This window comes from Tribolium castaneum, chromosome 9 (genome assembly GCF_031307605.1).
Source record: "Tribolium castaneum strain GA2 chromosome 9, icTriCast1.1, whole genome shotgun sequence".
In the NCBI taxonomy this organism is placed as follows: Eukaryota; Metazoa; Arthropoda; class Insecta; order Coleoptera; family Tenebrionidae; genus Tribolium; species Tribolium castaneum.
Genome location: NC_087402.1, coordinates 9,965,201 through 9,979,545, shown reverse-complemented (window position 1 = coordinate 9,979,545; position 14,345 = coordinate 9,965,201). Strand labels below are relative to the sequence as shown.

Below are 14,345 nucleotides of genomic sequence, written 5' to 3'. Positions count from 1 at the left end.
TATTTTGAATAACTAAGCTCAGAAAACAGATTTGTTAAAAATTTTGTTGGTGCCAACTAAAACTATATTTTAGAAACTATAACTCTTCTGAAAATGCAAGTTGAGTTGTTTTCACTTACTATCACTTATTCTATTATTATTTATTAGTTACAATATTTGCACAAGTACCAAATACACACAGTATAGATACATATTATTATATTGCAAAGGATTCATGTTTTTTACAATATATTTATTTCCCTTATGTCATATGTAAAGTAAATTTTTAGTTTACCTGTTTACCACTTATAGCGAACCTCGGATTTAACGAACTGATTTTGATGCATTTTCTGAGTTCATTATAACCGGACATCGCCATAATTTCATTACTGTTTACTGGCATAAACGTAAATGAAGTAAAAAAATAGAAAACAATAATATCTAACAAATAATTGGTAATTCCTTCAAAATTTTGTCACGTTTTAAATAGTAATTTTTTAACTTGAAAACCAAGGCTGATAGAAAAAACCTATATATGATACAAAAATTGTTTAATATTGAGTTACGGTACTTGAAAAAGAGAGAATCATCGCGATTTGCGTAATAGGTGCGAGTTTTTAGATGACAATAAATCGCAATGAAACAAATACTATTCACTCCTTTTAAATCTACTTTGTAGGTACTATACTTTATTTGGCACTTTTATAACAATTTAGCGACTTGTATTCCAATTCCGAATGAAAAACTTGTTGCATAATAAAGTAAACAAAAACCTTTTAATAAAATAAAGTATAAGTAAAGAGAAAACCAAGTCCACTATTTCTTCTTCCTTATTTCCGCATTTTTCCTGTAGATCTTCCTCCTGTTCCTCATAACATTCTGTTTGGCTTCATTGGCCGCCGACGCCGCTTTCCTCGCCGCCTCCTTCGTGCTATTCAGCTCGGCTTTGGCCACTTGCAGCTGCTTCTTCAACTGTTCTAACCTCGTCGTTGCCGCATCCATCAACTGCTCCTTCTCACTCAGCTGCTGTTGCACCCCGTCCTGCGTCTGAGCCTCATTCCCCTCATTTCCCTGCGCTAGCTGCAAGGCGGTCGTCAGCAGCTTCACCTCGGCTTGCGCTTCCTGGAGCGCTTTGGACGACGCCTGAGCTGTGCCTTGCAGCTGCTGCAAACTGGCTTGCTCCTCCTGGACCACAATCTCCGCCTCCTGGATCTCCTTGTGCAGCTGCTCGACCAGCTCCTGTTTGCCTGCCAGCGCGGCTTCGGCGGCTTTGGACGCCTCCATGGCCTTTTCGGCGAGTTGCTCTTTGACCTGGTGGGCGGCTTGTTGGCCGGCTTGCTGTTGGGCGTCTTCGGCCGCTTTGGCCTCCTGGGCGGCCTTCTGAGCTATGTTGGTGGCTTTCTGCGGCGAGACATTTTTGTTGCTGCTACAGGAGCCTTCTTTGGGGCGCTCGCCGTCGGGGGCGCAGTGCACGAGGAGGAAATGGAGTATGAGGAGACCGAGTGGCTTCACGTTCATTGATTCACTTTAAAAAACATGAAGGGAGTTTTTGAGTGGAAGGTGTGGAATGTCAATTGCCAAAAGTGGCAGGTTTGATTTGATAGTAGCAGACTCTGGTTTTGTGACGAAAAATTTGCTATGGAATTACAAACGAGGCGCTAAAACCGAGATTGAGGCCACTGGCTTAGTGGGGTATGCGTCTCAAGGCTGCACAGGTGAACTTGCGCAACAATCCACAGAGTCCGGAGGCCCTCTCCTCGGGCCAAAATTCGGTTTTGGGGGTCAACAAATAACGGGATTTATGTAATCTTCAGTTGGACTTTTTCGTAATAGGAGAATTTCGCCATGGTCTTGGACCGGAAATTAGAAAGTCGGCCGAAATCAGAAAGATGTGGTTTGAGTGGGAGGGGCCCACGTGTTTCTGCGATCATTTGTTTAACAAAAACATTCATTTGCATAATTGCGAAGCTTTTTTTCACGAGGAGTTCATTGAAAATGACCCCAACTCTTTCGCATTGTGTTTCCATTCAAAATTTTGCGTTAACACTTTACATCTTGCGATTTCTTCTATTTTATGGCCTCATTATTGCAATAACAACAATAATCGTAAACTTAGTTATTATTAAGTATTCAGTCACAGCAGGGGACCGAAATAATTACATAACGTGAAGAATTTTTGCGTTATTCGAGCGTTTAAGTATAGGTATTCCAAATTTTGCTAAATTATATTGGGTCGACAACGCAAATATTTTGCGACTTTTGCATTTTATTGAGTGGCACATTTTTCACCCAAAGTTATGGTGACGTACTTCAGATTATCCCAAATCATAACGTCAGTGGTAACAAAAACTAAGAGTGTAAAATACAACATGGTGATAACAATGAAAAACTACTTTGTGTATACCTACATGGTGGGCCTGCTAAATGTTTTTTTTTGGTATATCTTAAAAACTAATAGACGCAAACAAATCAGCGTTTTTGCTACTAAATACCTAATTTTTTTCTTATACATTTTAATCTTTTTAGATTTTTTCTATTCTTCCTTTTAAGTAAAATTAATTATTTAAAAATATGAAATAAAAAATTATAATTTTAGTGTTATTAGATGATGTTTGGAACAAAAAAAATTAATAAAATTGTTGCCAGCGCCAAAACTACGTTTATTTGAATTTTTAATTTTTTACGTAATAATTTTTGGGGCTAGCGTCACTTATTTTACGAGATTTTTCGACAAGACAACATTAATTATCTGACTTGTTGTAAAATGAAATACAGGCTATTCCGTCTAAACCCCACATTAGAAGTATTGAAAGTTTTGATAATGATATTTGAATGAAAACATGTATTTTCAACATGTTGGCACTTCTGGTTATACCGAAAATATCTACTTTCTTATTTTAAATGGAAAGATATATTTTTTACTGTGTTTTTGGATTTTTGACTTACTTCTCAGGAGGATTTATTTATATCTCTATTCCTAAATTAATTTGTTTTCGAAATACAGTAACGTTTGGTAATTAGTATTTATGGCTTTTATAAATAAAATGATTAATTTTCTTACATTTAAATGGCAATAATGGACTTTTTCAAATCGCTGGAACAATTATTAATTAATTGATAATTGGTCATGTAAGGTGAATGTGTAAGGGTTATTGATATTGGTGTCTTTATTATAAATTCTATAATCCGAAGGTTTTTGAAATTCGAACGGATTACATTCTGTTTGGATTATCCAATCATTACTGTGTTTAAAAGTTTTGGATTTGCATTTTTTACTTTAAAAATCGGTAATTCGATTTCGATTAATTAGTCTTAGAAATCGTATGTATTTAGCCAACCAAAAAAAGAAAGCGTATATCTTTATTTCAGTGGTTAAAAATTAGAAAAAAAGTTTACAAATTCCAAAATCTTAACGTTATAATTTGCAGAATTTTAACAAGCTGTAAGTTAATTGTTTTTAAATAGAATCTCTTAGTTTTGAAGAAAATTTAATTTTGCAACGATCTCTATTAGCATTCCATACACCTATCTGTGACAAGTTATGTTGGTTTTCTTTAACATTATTGGAAAATTCTTAATAGCAACAGATATTTTTGCACAGTTTGACAAAGAACCATTTCTCATTGAATAAACAATAAGTTCTGTTTAAAATTTTGCTTTCCTTTCCCTTAAAACAAAATAAGTACATTGAATTTAGATTTGAAAAACTTTGATTTCTGATACTCACGATAGTGCTATGGCTAATGAATTTCTCAATGCAAAGAAAAAGTTCGTACAACTTGAAAACTGTTAAACATAAACATATGGAATGTTAATACAGATCGATGAAGAATTAAATTTTCTTCCACTTGGTGAAATAAAAATTGTGGTATTTTTTTTGAAAATTTTGAGTAATGGGTGTTTGAAGTTCTACAAGCTTATAATCTTAAAAATGTTGGGTTTGCTTTTTTTAGAAATTTGAAAAAACCAAAGAAAAGATCTAAACCAAAATTTTTAATAACAGAACAATTATTGATTTTTGAAAATGTATATCCAAAATTTTTAAAAAAACCCTAAATATTTCGAAAATAACTAAATTTGGGTCCAGGAAAGCTGATAAAACTGCCTTATATAACCCTGGTAATCCAAAAATGCAATAAAAACATAACTTTCCATTTAAAATAAAAATGCTGATAATGACTTCGAAGAATGAACGTAGAACAGGACAAAACAACTAAATCAGGACCTTACTCAAAAAGCATTAATTTAGCGAATAGCGAACGTCTGTCAAAAATAAGGCAAAAAATTGCGAAATCGAGCAGGAAATGACGTTATCTTTAGGCTTTTTGAGTGTTATTTACTAGTACATGTTTAATAATTGTCCAAAAAATTGCCGTAGATAAATTTTGTTGAAATTTTGAATTAAAACAAAAATATTTGGTGGAAAAATGTAATAGTTATTTATTTAATAAGTTTGAGTGTAAATCGGACGCTTTATTTCACGAGTGGATTTTTAAACCACGAGTGAAAACGAGTGGTTTATCATCCACGAGGCGAAATAAATGAACCGATTTACACAAAAACGAGTTGAATACAACATTTTATTCTTCGAAATAGACACAGCAAGGCTTAAAATTGCTTTAAATTTGTTGAAAATAATCTGACGTTTCGTACTGAGAAATGCCAAACAGTTGTCAAAACTTCCTTACACAGGAGAAAAACCGTAAATTTTGACAGTGTCGAAGAATAAAAGTAATTAAACAACAGGATCCACTTCAGTTGTGCAGTAGATGGAATAACATTTTAATTTTCGATTTTTTGTCAAAATCTTGTGCAAACACCGCCGTGTTTGTATGGTCGAGAGAGTTCCCAAAGACACTTTTTGTGTCTTTTATTAATTAGTGTTCATTAAGACGCTCCTTATTAAGCATGTCTTGTGTGTTTTCATTTGAAATTACAATTCAGTATGTCTTTATTCATTCCGTACTTATTAGTCTTCTCGTTAGCTTATAATTTAATAGAATTGTTGCCGAACTAACTTTACAACTGTATAAGCGTTTTACTTGGGAAATAGTTATCATCATTGTTGTGTTCTTAGATCACTTTAATACATTACTGTACTTAGTAACATAATATCATCCAGTTTATAGTTATTGTTTGAGTTGACAATAGGAAGAAAGGGACTTTGTATTGTGTAACAAAAGCCGGATTATTAAATATTTCCAAAGGACATTCCATTGGAAATTTTTATGATTAAGCAATAAAATGCAAAACACAATCTCTCACCTTTCAACTTTGAGAACTCTCAATCCAAAGGGCCAATTTACGTCCACGTCCTGTCTTCTAAAAGACAATTTAAACGTTTTCGTCTGTAAAAATCCCAACAATCCATTGTGAACGTTTCGTGCAATTACTCAACCCATTGATTACGGTAATTTTTGCTGATCAGAGACTGATTTATTAAACACGTATTCGGTGAGTTAACAAAGGGATTAATTCTGTTGGTGGAAGGTCCTTCACAGCCCTTGATAATGCAAACATAACCGCGTTGGAACAGACGTTTTAATTAAAGGAAATAAATTCGGTGGCGGATTATCGTGCACCAAACGCCATCGATTCGACCCGAAATCGCTTTTTAATGGCATTTTTGCGTTTTGCGAGGGGATGAACACAAAAATCCGCCTTAATTTAGTGAAGCCTCCAAGTCTTTATTATTACGGCTGCGGTAATTTGGTTAAAAACAATTTTTTCGACGTACCAACCGGTGAAGGTTGCGCGCAATGATTCGGAAACTTATTCGGCTTCTAACAATTGTTAATAAAATCCAGCGAAATCTGAAATTTTGATTGCACTGTACTGGGTTGGTGCGCCACCCACGAGTGGTAATTAGTCGAGTAATTTGTGTTGAAATGCACCGTCGCGTGCATTATCCTCGAGAGATTATCTCCATTATTGTCATTGCGTGCACACTCATATCTATCGAGAGTTAAAAATTCGTCTCCTTGAACGGAAAAAACACGCAAATTTGTCTAAAACTGAAAGAGGCTGCCTACACAGCATTATGCGAGTCATGGCCACTCTATTCATATGCTGATTCGCTGAAATCGCTCATTAAAGTAAAAAATGGCACCTTTTATGCGCATTGCCAAATTCAAATTAAGCGCTAAATTGCGTTTGTTTGTTCCGAAGTCGTCATCACAACACAAGATTATTCAAATTGAAATCAGGCACGACTTGTGTTATTGTTGTTTATTTGTATTGTTCTAAATCGGTTAATTATGCAACAAATGAAATGGTAAAATGGGGCATTGTGTGTCTGTCTGCCTCATGAAAAATAATGGGAGGAATGGCAAGATTATTATCGTCAAAATTGATGGGATTGTTGACAGAAGTCGGGGGAATTTTTCGACTTTTGAGTTGGAAATTATTGCTTCCTACAAATGCAAGGAGTGCCGAGCAGGAATCAAGGCTGGGATTGTAATGTCACTGTCTGGGCTTCATTCATACTATTATGGCTCATTGAAGGATGCAATAAACTACGCACACTGCATTTTAACCTAAATGTTTTACGAAAAAGACAGTAATTTATTTTCTTCAACACTAGCAATTCATTTTTTTTTCATACTCATTACAAGATTGTTTTATGCACCAAGAATAGATCATTGTTGTGCAATTACTTAATTAATACTTCACCCATTCTATTTTAACGGACGAGACACTTTGCACAAATTTTTATATTTCATTTTCAATTTTTACCAACAATATCAGAAGAAGGGAATCTTTCTTTAGAGGAACTTAGTTCTAATCAAATTGTTTGCAACTTACAATTAGAGCCACATTTTTAAAATTTGAAATACAAGTAGAAAAAACAATTAATATAAATTTATGACGGACGGGACTCAAAAAATACCTCACATTTTTATCGTTGAATAATCTTTATAAAATTTTGTTAATTTAAAAGGCAACAACTATTTTTAAAGTAAAAGGTAGACCTGTGAACCTTTAGGAACTACAAAACCGAAGAATAAGGCAATATGCTACAACATATGATTAAATTACTTTTCGTTTACACATGACGGATGGGACAAAAAAATCTTATGTGTGAAAATAGCTCTAAAAATGTTTTTAGATAGGTTTTAATAATAATTATTATTAAATATTAAATATTAAAATTAGACAGTGGAAATTAAAAATTCTTGGTTTTGTTTACCAATGTAAGAAATCTGAACATTTTATAAACATAAAATATATAAAAATATATAAAAAAATGTTTTTTCTTAAAAGCTTTTACTTAAAAGATGCACTAAAAGGTAAAAAACAATATTTATTCTTTGCACTGTCAAAATTTACGGTTTTTCTCCTGTGTAAGAAAGTTTTGACAACTATTTGGCATTTCTCAGTACGAAATTTTAAGCCTTGTTGAGTCTAATTTTAAGAATAAAATGTTGTATTGACCTCGTTTTTGTGTAAATCGGCTCATTTATTTCACCTCGTGGATGATAAACCTCTCGACATTTAAAAATCCACTCGGCAATAAAGCGTCCGATTTACACTTAAACTCGGTAAATAAATAACTATTTTCAATCATAGAATATTTTTTCTTACATGTTGAAATTAAAAAATTTATAAAAGCTTTAAGAGTTATAAAACTACGGCATTACAGAATTACTGTGTTCAGTTGACAATTCCTTCTCTTAAAACTTTTTTGTTTTTTGTTGCAAAATACGTGAAATATAAATCGAATCGTGTATTTTGAAAGAAATTTTACATTCTAAAATTAGAAAGTTTTGTTGTCAGCATTTTTAATTTTTCATCATTAACTTGAAAAGCTAAGCGAAGCGAATTCTACGTTTTTTAAGTAGTTACTATACTACTATGGTCTGTTTTTTTTATAAATAATTGTCAGTGTCAAAACTGGGTATAAAAGTTCATATCGCCTTAAAAGGGAAAATTGAGAAATTATATTTACAATTACAACAAATTTTTTTTCTGACAAATGACTCTGACATTTGTTTAAAAAAAATGGATTTTACTACATCTGATTTTTTTACATTTTTGTTTAAAATTGTAGTGGTCATTATTAAGTATTTTTATAGTTTTTCACTAAAACAATTCATAACACAAAAACTTAAAGTGCTAGAACAAAAGGGATTGCTCCAATGAATTCAACGGTTTATTTTACGTATTATATCTATACGACGTTCACTTTCATAAAAACCATTTTGATGCAAATAGCATACTTTTGGCATTAACTTTTATATGAGTTATCATGACAACAGGTTATTCATTTGCACCACAGTGATTTTTATGAAAGTGAACTGAAAGTACTAGTTTTTCAAACTATTTGGATTTTTAATTTTTTTGCCTAAATTATGGTGGTTATTAGTTACTATTTACACTAAAACTCTTAGAGCAAAACGATTTGTTTCAGCGAATTTTGTTTTATTCTACATATTATACCTACTATTTTTTTACATTTAAATTTTTGCATAAAATTAGAGTGGTCAATCTCACTTGACTTAGATTTTGCACGATGTTTATCCTAGAACATTTTAACGTATACCGTCGTGATTAGCGCGTAATTTTGTGTTTGGAAAACCCTCTTTGAAACACATTTAGGTTTTTTAAAAGTTAAAAAAATGTGGAAAACTGAAAAGCTTTAAATTTTGAAATTGTTGTTCGTAATTCGTTTCTACATTTCTTAATAAGAGAGTTTCTAACTGATAAACGAACTAAATCGATAAAAACTGGTTGAAATAGAGCAATTATAACTTAAAACAATAAATTTTGCGTCTTATCAGGAAACAATTTATTGAGGTAAGCGAGTTTGTGGTTCAACATTGACCATTTTAATTTAACATTTAACTGAAAGATGAGGTAAATTCGAAAAATTTCAATTAATAAAATAAAAATATTTGATGCCAGCAGGTGTAAGGATTTGTTTCAAGGCGGTTCATTGCAGTCATTTGGCGCAAAACAGCATTGCGGCTTTTGATGCAAATAATAAGAATTTGTTCCTTATCACAAATGGCTCTGAAACGAGTTCTATAACAATAAAATTCGCGAACAAAACATCAAGGTGTAGTAATGTATGAAATTCCTTTAGTTCTCCGGCGTATAGCACATTTTGTACTCAACTCTTGTAAATTGTAGTTCATTATTCTATTCAAAAAGTTTCGTTATTAACCGAGCATATAGTCCCGTGCAACTTTTCGCTCTGTTATTCATAAGTCACAAAGTGTTCGTATCGTATAATCAGTTCTCTTGTAAACACTGCGAATACTTGTTGGTATTCGTGTAGCTGCAAAGTTTCGCCAAGTTCGCGTGTGAAACTTTCAGATGCCACGTTAGATGCTGTATTAGAATATATTTGTATAGAGTCTCGATTATTTCACGCTGTTGATTCGCCTAAATGGCACAAAGAAAGCGAAAGCGAAAAAATATTAAAACGTTTTATTACCACCCAATTTTAGGGTGGTTTACGACATTTCGCTGCTATTTTCTGCGATCGGTGTGTGCATACAAGAATTACCGATCATATCTCCTCTGATTACCATAATAATGAGCTGGAAACTAGATCTTGTTCTTTAATAGAGTCTGGAACAAAGTCATGCCGTAAAAAGCCCAAGTTATGGGATGGGAGATCTGTCATGGTCGATTTCCTCCGGCATCAGCATTGTCTATATTGTTTTTTCCAGCAGTGTGCGAAATCCGAAATTATTACGTAATATCCGAGTTGCAATTCCGTTTTTAATGAAATGAGCTTCGTAAAGCTGCGAGTAATTTAATAAGTTTGAAACCTAATATAGAGACTGGCTTCTTGTAGAATATGTTAGACACACTTCTTACTTAGTTTTGAGTTTCAAAAACGACGACACATAGTTGGAAGGTTTCCTTCTAGATTGACTTGATTGATAGTGGGCTAATTTTTTCCTCTTGTGTGTGTCTAGATGAAGAAGTGGAATGGCCTTGGCCTTATCTGGATATGCAATCGATAACTCCACTGAGGATGGTCACCAGATGTCGCCAATTGTGCCGGTAAGTTGTTAATTGTTTATTGTTAGAATGCCAGAGCAGCGTAGGGCAAATCCCGAGAGAAGAGTTTGCTATTAGGTGCTCTATTAGCGCAGTCAATAAACAATGTTAGTTGGACTAGGCGGCAAAAAGACCCTAATGCACTAAAAACACCAAAACTGGGTCTTGAAGCAACAATTTATTAAATTGCTTTCTCTTAGTCAATTTTTGAGAGATTATTTGTTAAACAAATTGCTTGACAAACAGGGCTTTCCGTCTGCATTTTTTGTAATTTTTTATAATAGCGCCTGGAAGGGCAATAAAAAGGGCCATTATTTGCGAGCAGATCGTATCTGCGTTGTTTGCGTAAATTTGCGCGGTCTTGTCCCCGGTAACCAAAGTGTCTCTCTTATTCCATCCGGATAAAGAAAAAGCCGGTGGATATCGAAATACACACCATAAAATCCACTTGTAAACTGTAATGGGATATTTTATTTTCGATTCGAAGTGAATAGAAATGGATATTTTACAGGAGTGCATGTGTTTTCAAGTTCTCACAACGAATATTAAACGCTCTCAGTTCAGCGATTCCGGGTCTGTTTAACTCCAGTATTTCCACTTGAGAGCCTCTGTAACCATTCATGGTTCTTGAATTCTCAACGACATGCCCTACTCTTGATCAAACCGACACAATTATGCACCTGCAGCTAAAAAGAACACCGCTCCAAGTGTCAAACGTGATCGATTAATAACTTTCAAAATATGGTTTTTCGCCGAATAACGTGATAAATCACCGAACAAGAGAGCCTTATTTTCGTGACTCGATCAATCTTCCGGTGACTTAATAAATTAACGCGACCGACACCTCGAACAAATCGGATTAATTTGACACAAAAAATTTCGCAAATTTTTTATTGCCCAGCTAAACTAGCCAAATGCAAAGCGCGCGCCTTGGCCACCTCGTCGGTGTCTTGGGGTGGCACCGGGAGGTGCGCTCCGTTGGCCTGGAAGCCTTCGGGTCCAGAAGAGTATTCCACCGTTCGTTGGACGCCGTCGGCGCCGGTGTAGGTGTAGCTTCCGCGAAGACTTCCGTCGGCGTTTGCTTGCTCGGTTCTGGAGTGTTGGGCGGTGTTGAGGGCGAGATTGTAGTTTCCGGCGGTGTCTTGGGTGACGGCGACGTGGGGGTTGGCGGGTTTAGCGGCAGCGGAGGCCACCAAAAGGCCAAGTGCAAATACCTGAAAACGGTATTAACTGAGTCAATAAAATTGTTTAGAGAAGAATTTGGTGGCTTACGAGGAATTTCATTGTTGGTTGTGTGTGTTCTGGATGAGCGATGTTTGCGTTTGGTATTTATACTGTGATAATGAGGTGATTGGTTAAATTTTTCCCTGAAGGCTAACTTTCCAACTTTTCATATCTGACTTTGTAGTTAATGATATGAATTTTTGAAATTATTTTTGTAATGAGCAGGGTTTAATTTTTGTTATGTAATGAAAGCGAACGAGATTGTCTCAAAATTGATTGAAATCTGTCCGTTAGAATTTTTTTCCGATAAAAATTTCCTATTTTCGAGATCCATTGAAATATAGTTTCTATAGGAGCTCATTTGAAATGTATGCCTTTATGAATTGATACTGGCCAATAAAAAAACTAAAAAACTTCTACGAGATGGTATATCAGAAAATAGAAAGATTGCTCACGAATTGCTCTCTTAATGTATGTGAAAACTTTACAAATTTATTTAAAATTAGGGACCGATTTAACTCGACAAGTCTAGGTAATAGCTAAGAGCAAAAAAGTGTATCGGTGTTGTAAGAAATTTAAGGGCTACTAGCCCTTGTCAGATCATTATTACTTCTTTGTGGAACAGTTAAATATTTGGTCTGTTACATTTTGTAAAAATTCAGGAACCAAATCCTTCCATATAATAAAAAAAATCTCGGAAAAACTCGGTCGTTTCTAGGAAGAAGCACTGCGTCAATTTCGGTTTCTTTGAGAGCCGTAATTATTGCAAGGTGCAACTAAGTTTGAAACGAATTTAAAATTTGCCACAATAGTCGTTGAAAAAATAAACAAACAAAAATCTCAATGTATAGAATATTTAGAACAACGTAAAAACAACACAAACCATAAAATTATAAAAAAAGGACGGTTTAAAAACAAAAATTGTTGCCAAAATTTATACTTTCCCTGTTTTTCCATGATCATTGGTCACTTACCATTTGAAACTTTTGCCTCAAAAAATTTTTTTCTACATGGTTTAGAATTGAGGCCCTGATAGATTTAGAAGTGCTTTTTTATAGAATGAGGCTTTTTTTCCTAGCTCTTTGAATTTCGTCGAAATCAGTTTTTGAAAATTGTTTTTTTTTTAAATAATAATAATAATCATAACTAAATAAGTCAAAAAATATGTATAGATAACAAAAACCAATTCAAGGAACAAACGAACAAATAATGTAAACCACAAGCTGATCTACAAAACAATGACATTTAAAATAGGCATGAGCAAATTATAAGAAGAACTCATCTAAAAATTATAAAATTTGTTTTTACTGTAGTTATGATCACTTTATTTTTTCAACCCATTCATTGAGTTTACCCACAACCTTGGAGAAAATATTCTGTGCGTTTTCTAAGGTGGCAGCTTGAAAGTTTGTGTCATCATCATAAGCAACTGCCAAAGTGTTAGATGTTTAACATAATGAAACATATCGTTAATGTATATTACAAATAACCTAGGCCTCTAAATGGAGCTTTGTGGAACACTAATTTTAATTAATCTCTTACCTGAAGAAACATTGTTTATTGTTACCTGTTGCTCTTTTTCAGATAAACAGCAAAATAAATAATTAATTAATAATTATAAAAAATTATAAAAATATAAATAAATAATTAATAAACCATTTAAGGGCCTTTCCTACTTCATATATTTCGAGTTTTCTTAACAGTGTTGCATGGTTAACACAATGAAATGCCTTCGAAAATCGACAAAGAGGCCAATTGCTGTCATTTTCTTATCAAATGTTGCAATTACTTTATTTGCGTAAGTAGGTACATATATAACACTGTATCTAAATTTTTATTTTTGATGAAACCACGTTGACAGCTATCAAGCATGTTATGTGATAAAAGTATATGCTTAGATATCGCCTTGAAACCTATGCCATTTTGTAGTTTTTATGCTGGTTTTAATGGTACTGACATGACTCGCTAGCTCCAATAGTTTAGCTGTAACCGGCGCTTGAAAAGTTAATTAATATCTCAACAAATTTTCGGCGTTTTGTTCGAAAACCATAAGATTTAGTTCAAATATCAAAAAGCATCAAAATACGCTTTAACTTATTTAATTCTTTGTGAAAACCCGGAACCGCTCCGGGAAACGTCTTCGGTTGCAAGGTATTTTTAGTTTATCACAAAAAAATATATCACGAAAACCTCATCGAAAACTAAAAGTTTTAGAACAAAACGGTTTGTTCTAGCGTTTGTTCCACGGTCCATTTTATGTATAATACCATTTTTTACAACATTAGAATTTTTGAGAGATTCTCTTTAAAATTATAGTGGTTACTACTCTCGTACCTTCAGAAACCAAAAAAATTCAGTTTTTTTTAAATTTGCTGTAGTAAATTTTTATTTACTTTTCTGTTATTAGAACCCATTAGAGTACAAGAAAACATCAATAGGTTTGATTTAAAAAGGTTTGAATTTAGGTAGTAAATGTACATTGATTGTAGGTGCCCTAAGCATTTACCGGGAAATAATCAAACGAACCGTTAAAAACAATCATTACTATGATTATAGTTTAGAATAATCGTTTCTGTAGATTTATTCTACTTCTGCTATTAAATTTAACTTATTAATTAAACCGACTCTTAATCCCAATAAGTTTATTATCTTTGAAAAGCTTTTTTAATTATCTATCTTTAAAAAATGATTATTATTTTTTGACTAATGGTTTCCAAAAAACTTGCGCACATAAGACAAAACAGGTGAAATTTATGTATTGATAACTTGAAAACTATAAAGAATTTGGCGGTTTTTGTGACGTCAATCGATTTTTCGGAATATTTCCCATAGGCTTTCATCATAATAATTCTATTTTTTTTGAACATTTTTAATTTAATTGACAAATTGAATTCTAGAGTTTATTTTACGTGTTGCACTGGTTTATACATTTTATTTTTTTTGCATACTTTTGAATTTTTCAACAATTTATTTTGTCATAAATATGAAAAGTTGTCGAATGGACCAAAATCGGACAAGTTAGACTTAAAATAAGGAATGTCTGACCTGCTTTTACAAGATTTTTTGAAATGAATAGGTTTTTGGCTGTAAAACTCGCTAAATCCTTTGGAACGAGGCTGTCTCGTCAA

At 33.3% G+C, this 14,345-nt stretch overlaps 3 protein-coding genes and 1 non-coding gene across 5 annotated transcripts in view; 1 reads left to right on the top strand and 3 right to left on the bottom strand.

Annotated features, from left to right (window-relative positions):
• ASPP (Ankyrin-repeat, SH3-domain, and Proline-rich-region containing Protein) overlaps positions 1 to 14,345 on the top strand; it is a 112,075-nt gene that overhangs the window by 3,998 nt on the left and 93,732 nt on the right. For both annotated transcript variants that reach the window (XM_064359172.1, XM_008194547.3), the window contains exon 2: positions 9,909 to 9,996. In XM_064359172.1, coding sequence (XP_064215242.1) covers positions 9,922 to 9,996 — 75 coding nt within the window. In that variant the 5' untranslated portion in view covers positions 9,909 to 9,921. The remainder of the gene's footprint in view (positions 1 to 9,908; positions 9,997 to 14,345) is intronic.
• On the bottom strand, positions 734 to 1,599 carry LOC135267189 (uncharacterized protein CG45076-like). Its single transcript, XM_064359176.1, has one exon. It carries the CDS (start codon positions 1,495 to 1,497, stop codon positions 796 to 798), a length of 702 nt encoding a protein of 233 aa, XP_064215246.1. The 5' UTR covers positions 1,498 to 1,599; the 3' UTR covers positions 734 to 795.
• Mir6013 (microRNA mir-6013) lies at positions 1,061 to 1,128 on the bottom strand. Its single transcript, NR_129350.1, has one exon. It is a non-coding gene; the product is annotated as a microRNA mir-6013 (primary transcript).
• On the bottom strand, positions 10,871 to 12,961 carry LOC100142512 (cuticle protein CP14.6). The gene is made up of 3 exons (XM_001809526.4): positions 12,894 to 12,961; positions 11,266 to 11,327; positions 10,871 to 11,207 (listed from the first exon to the last, which is right to left on the bottom strand). Exons 2-3 carry the CDS (start codon positions 11,275 to 11,277, stop codon positions 10,884 to 10,886), a joined length of 336 nt encoding a protein of 111 aa, XP_001809578.1. The 5' UTR covers positions 11,278 to 11,327; positions 12,894 to 12,961; the 3' UTR covers positions 10,871 to 10,883.

What these genes read in the sequence shown, in the direction of transcription:
- LOC135267189 (XM_064359176.1), bottom strand. Translation starts at nt 1,497, where the DNA reads ATGAACGTGAAGCCACTCGGTCTCCTCATACTCCATTTCCTCCTCGTG.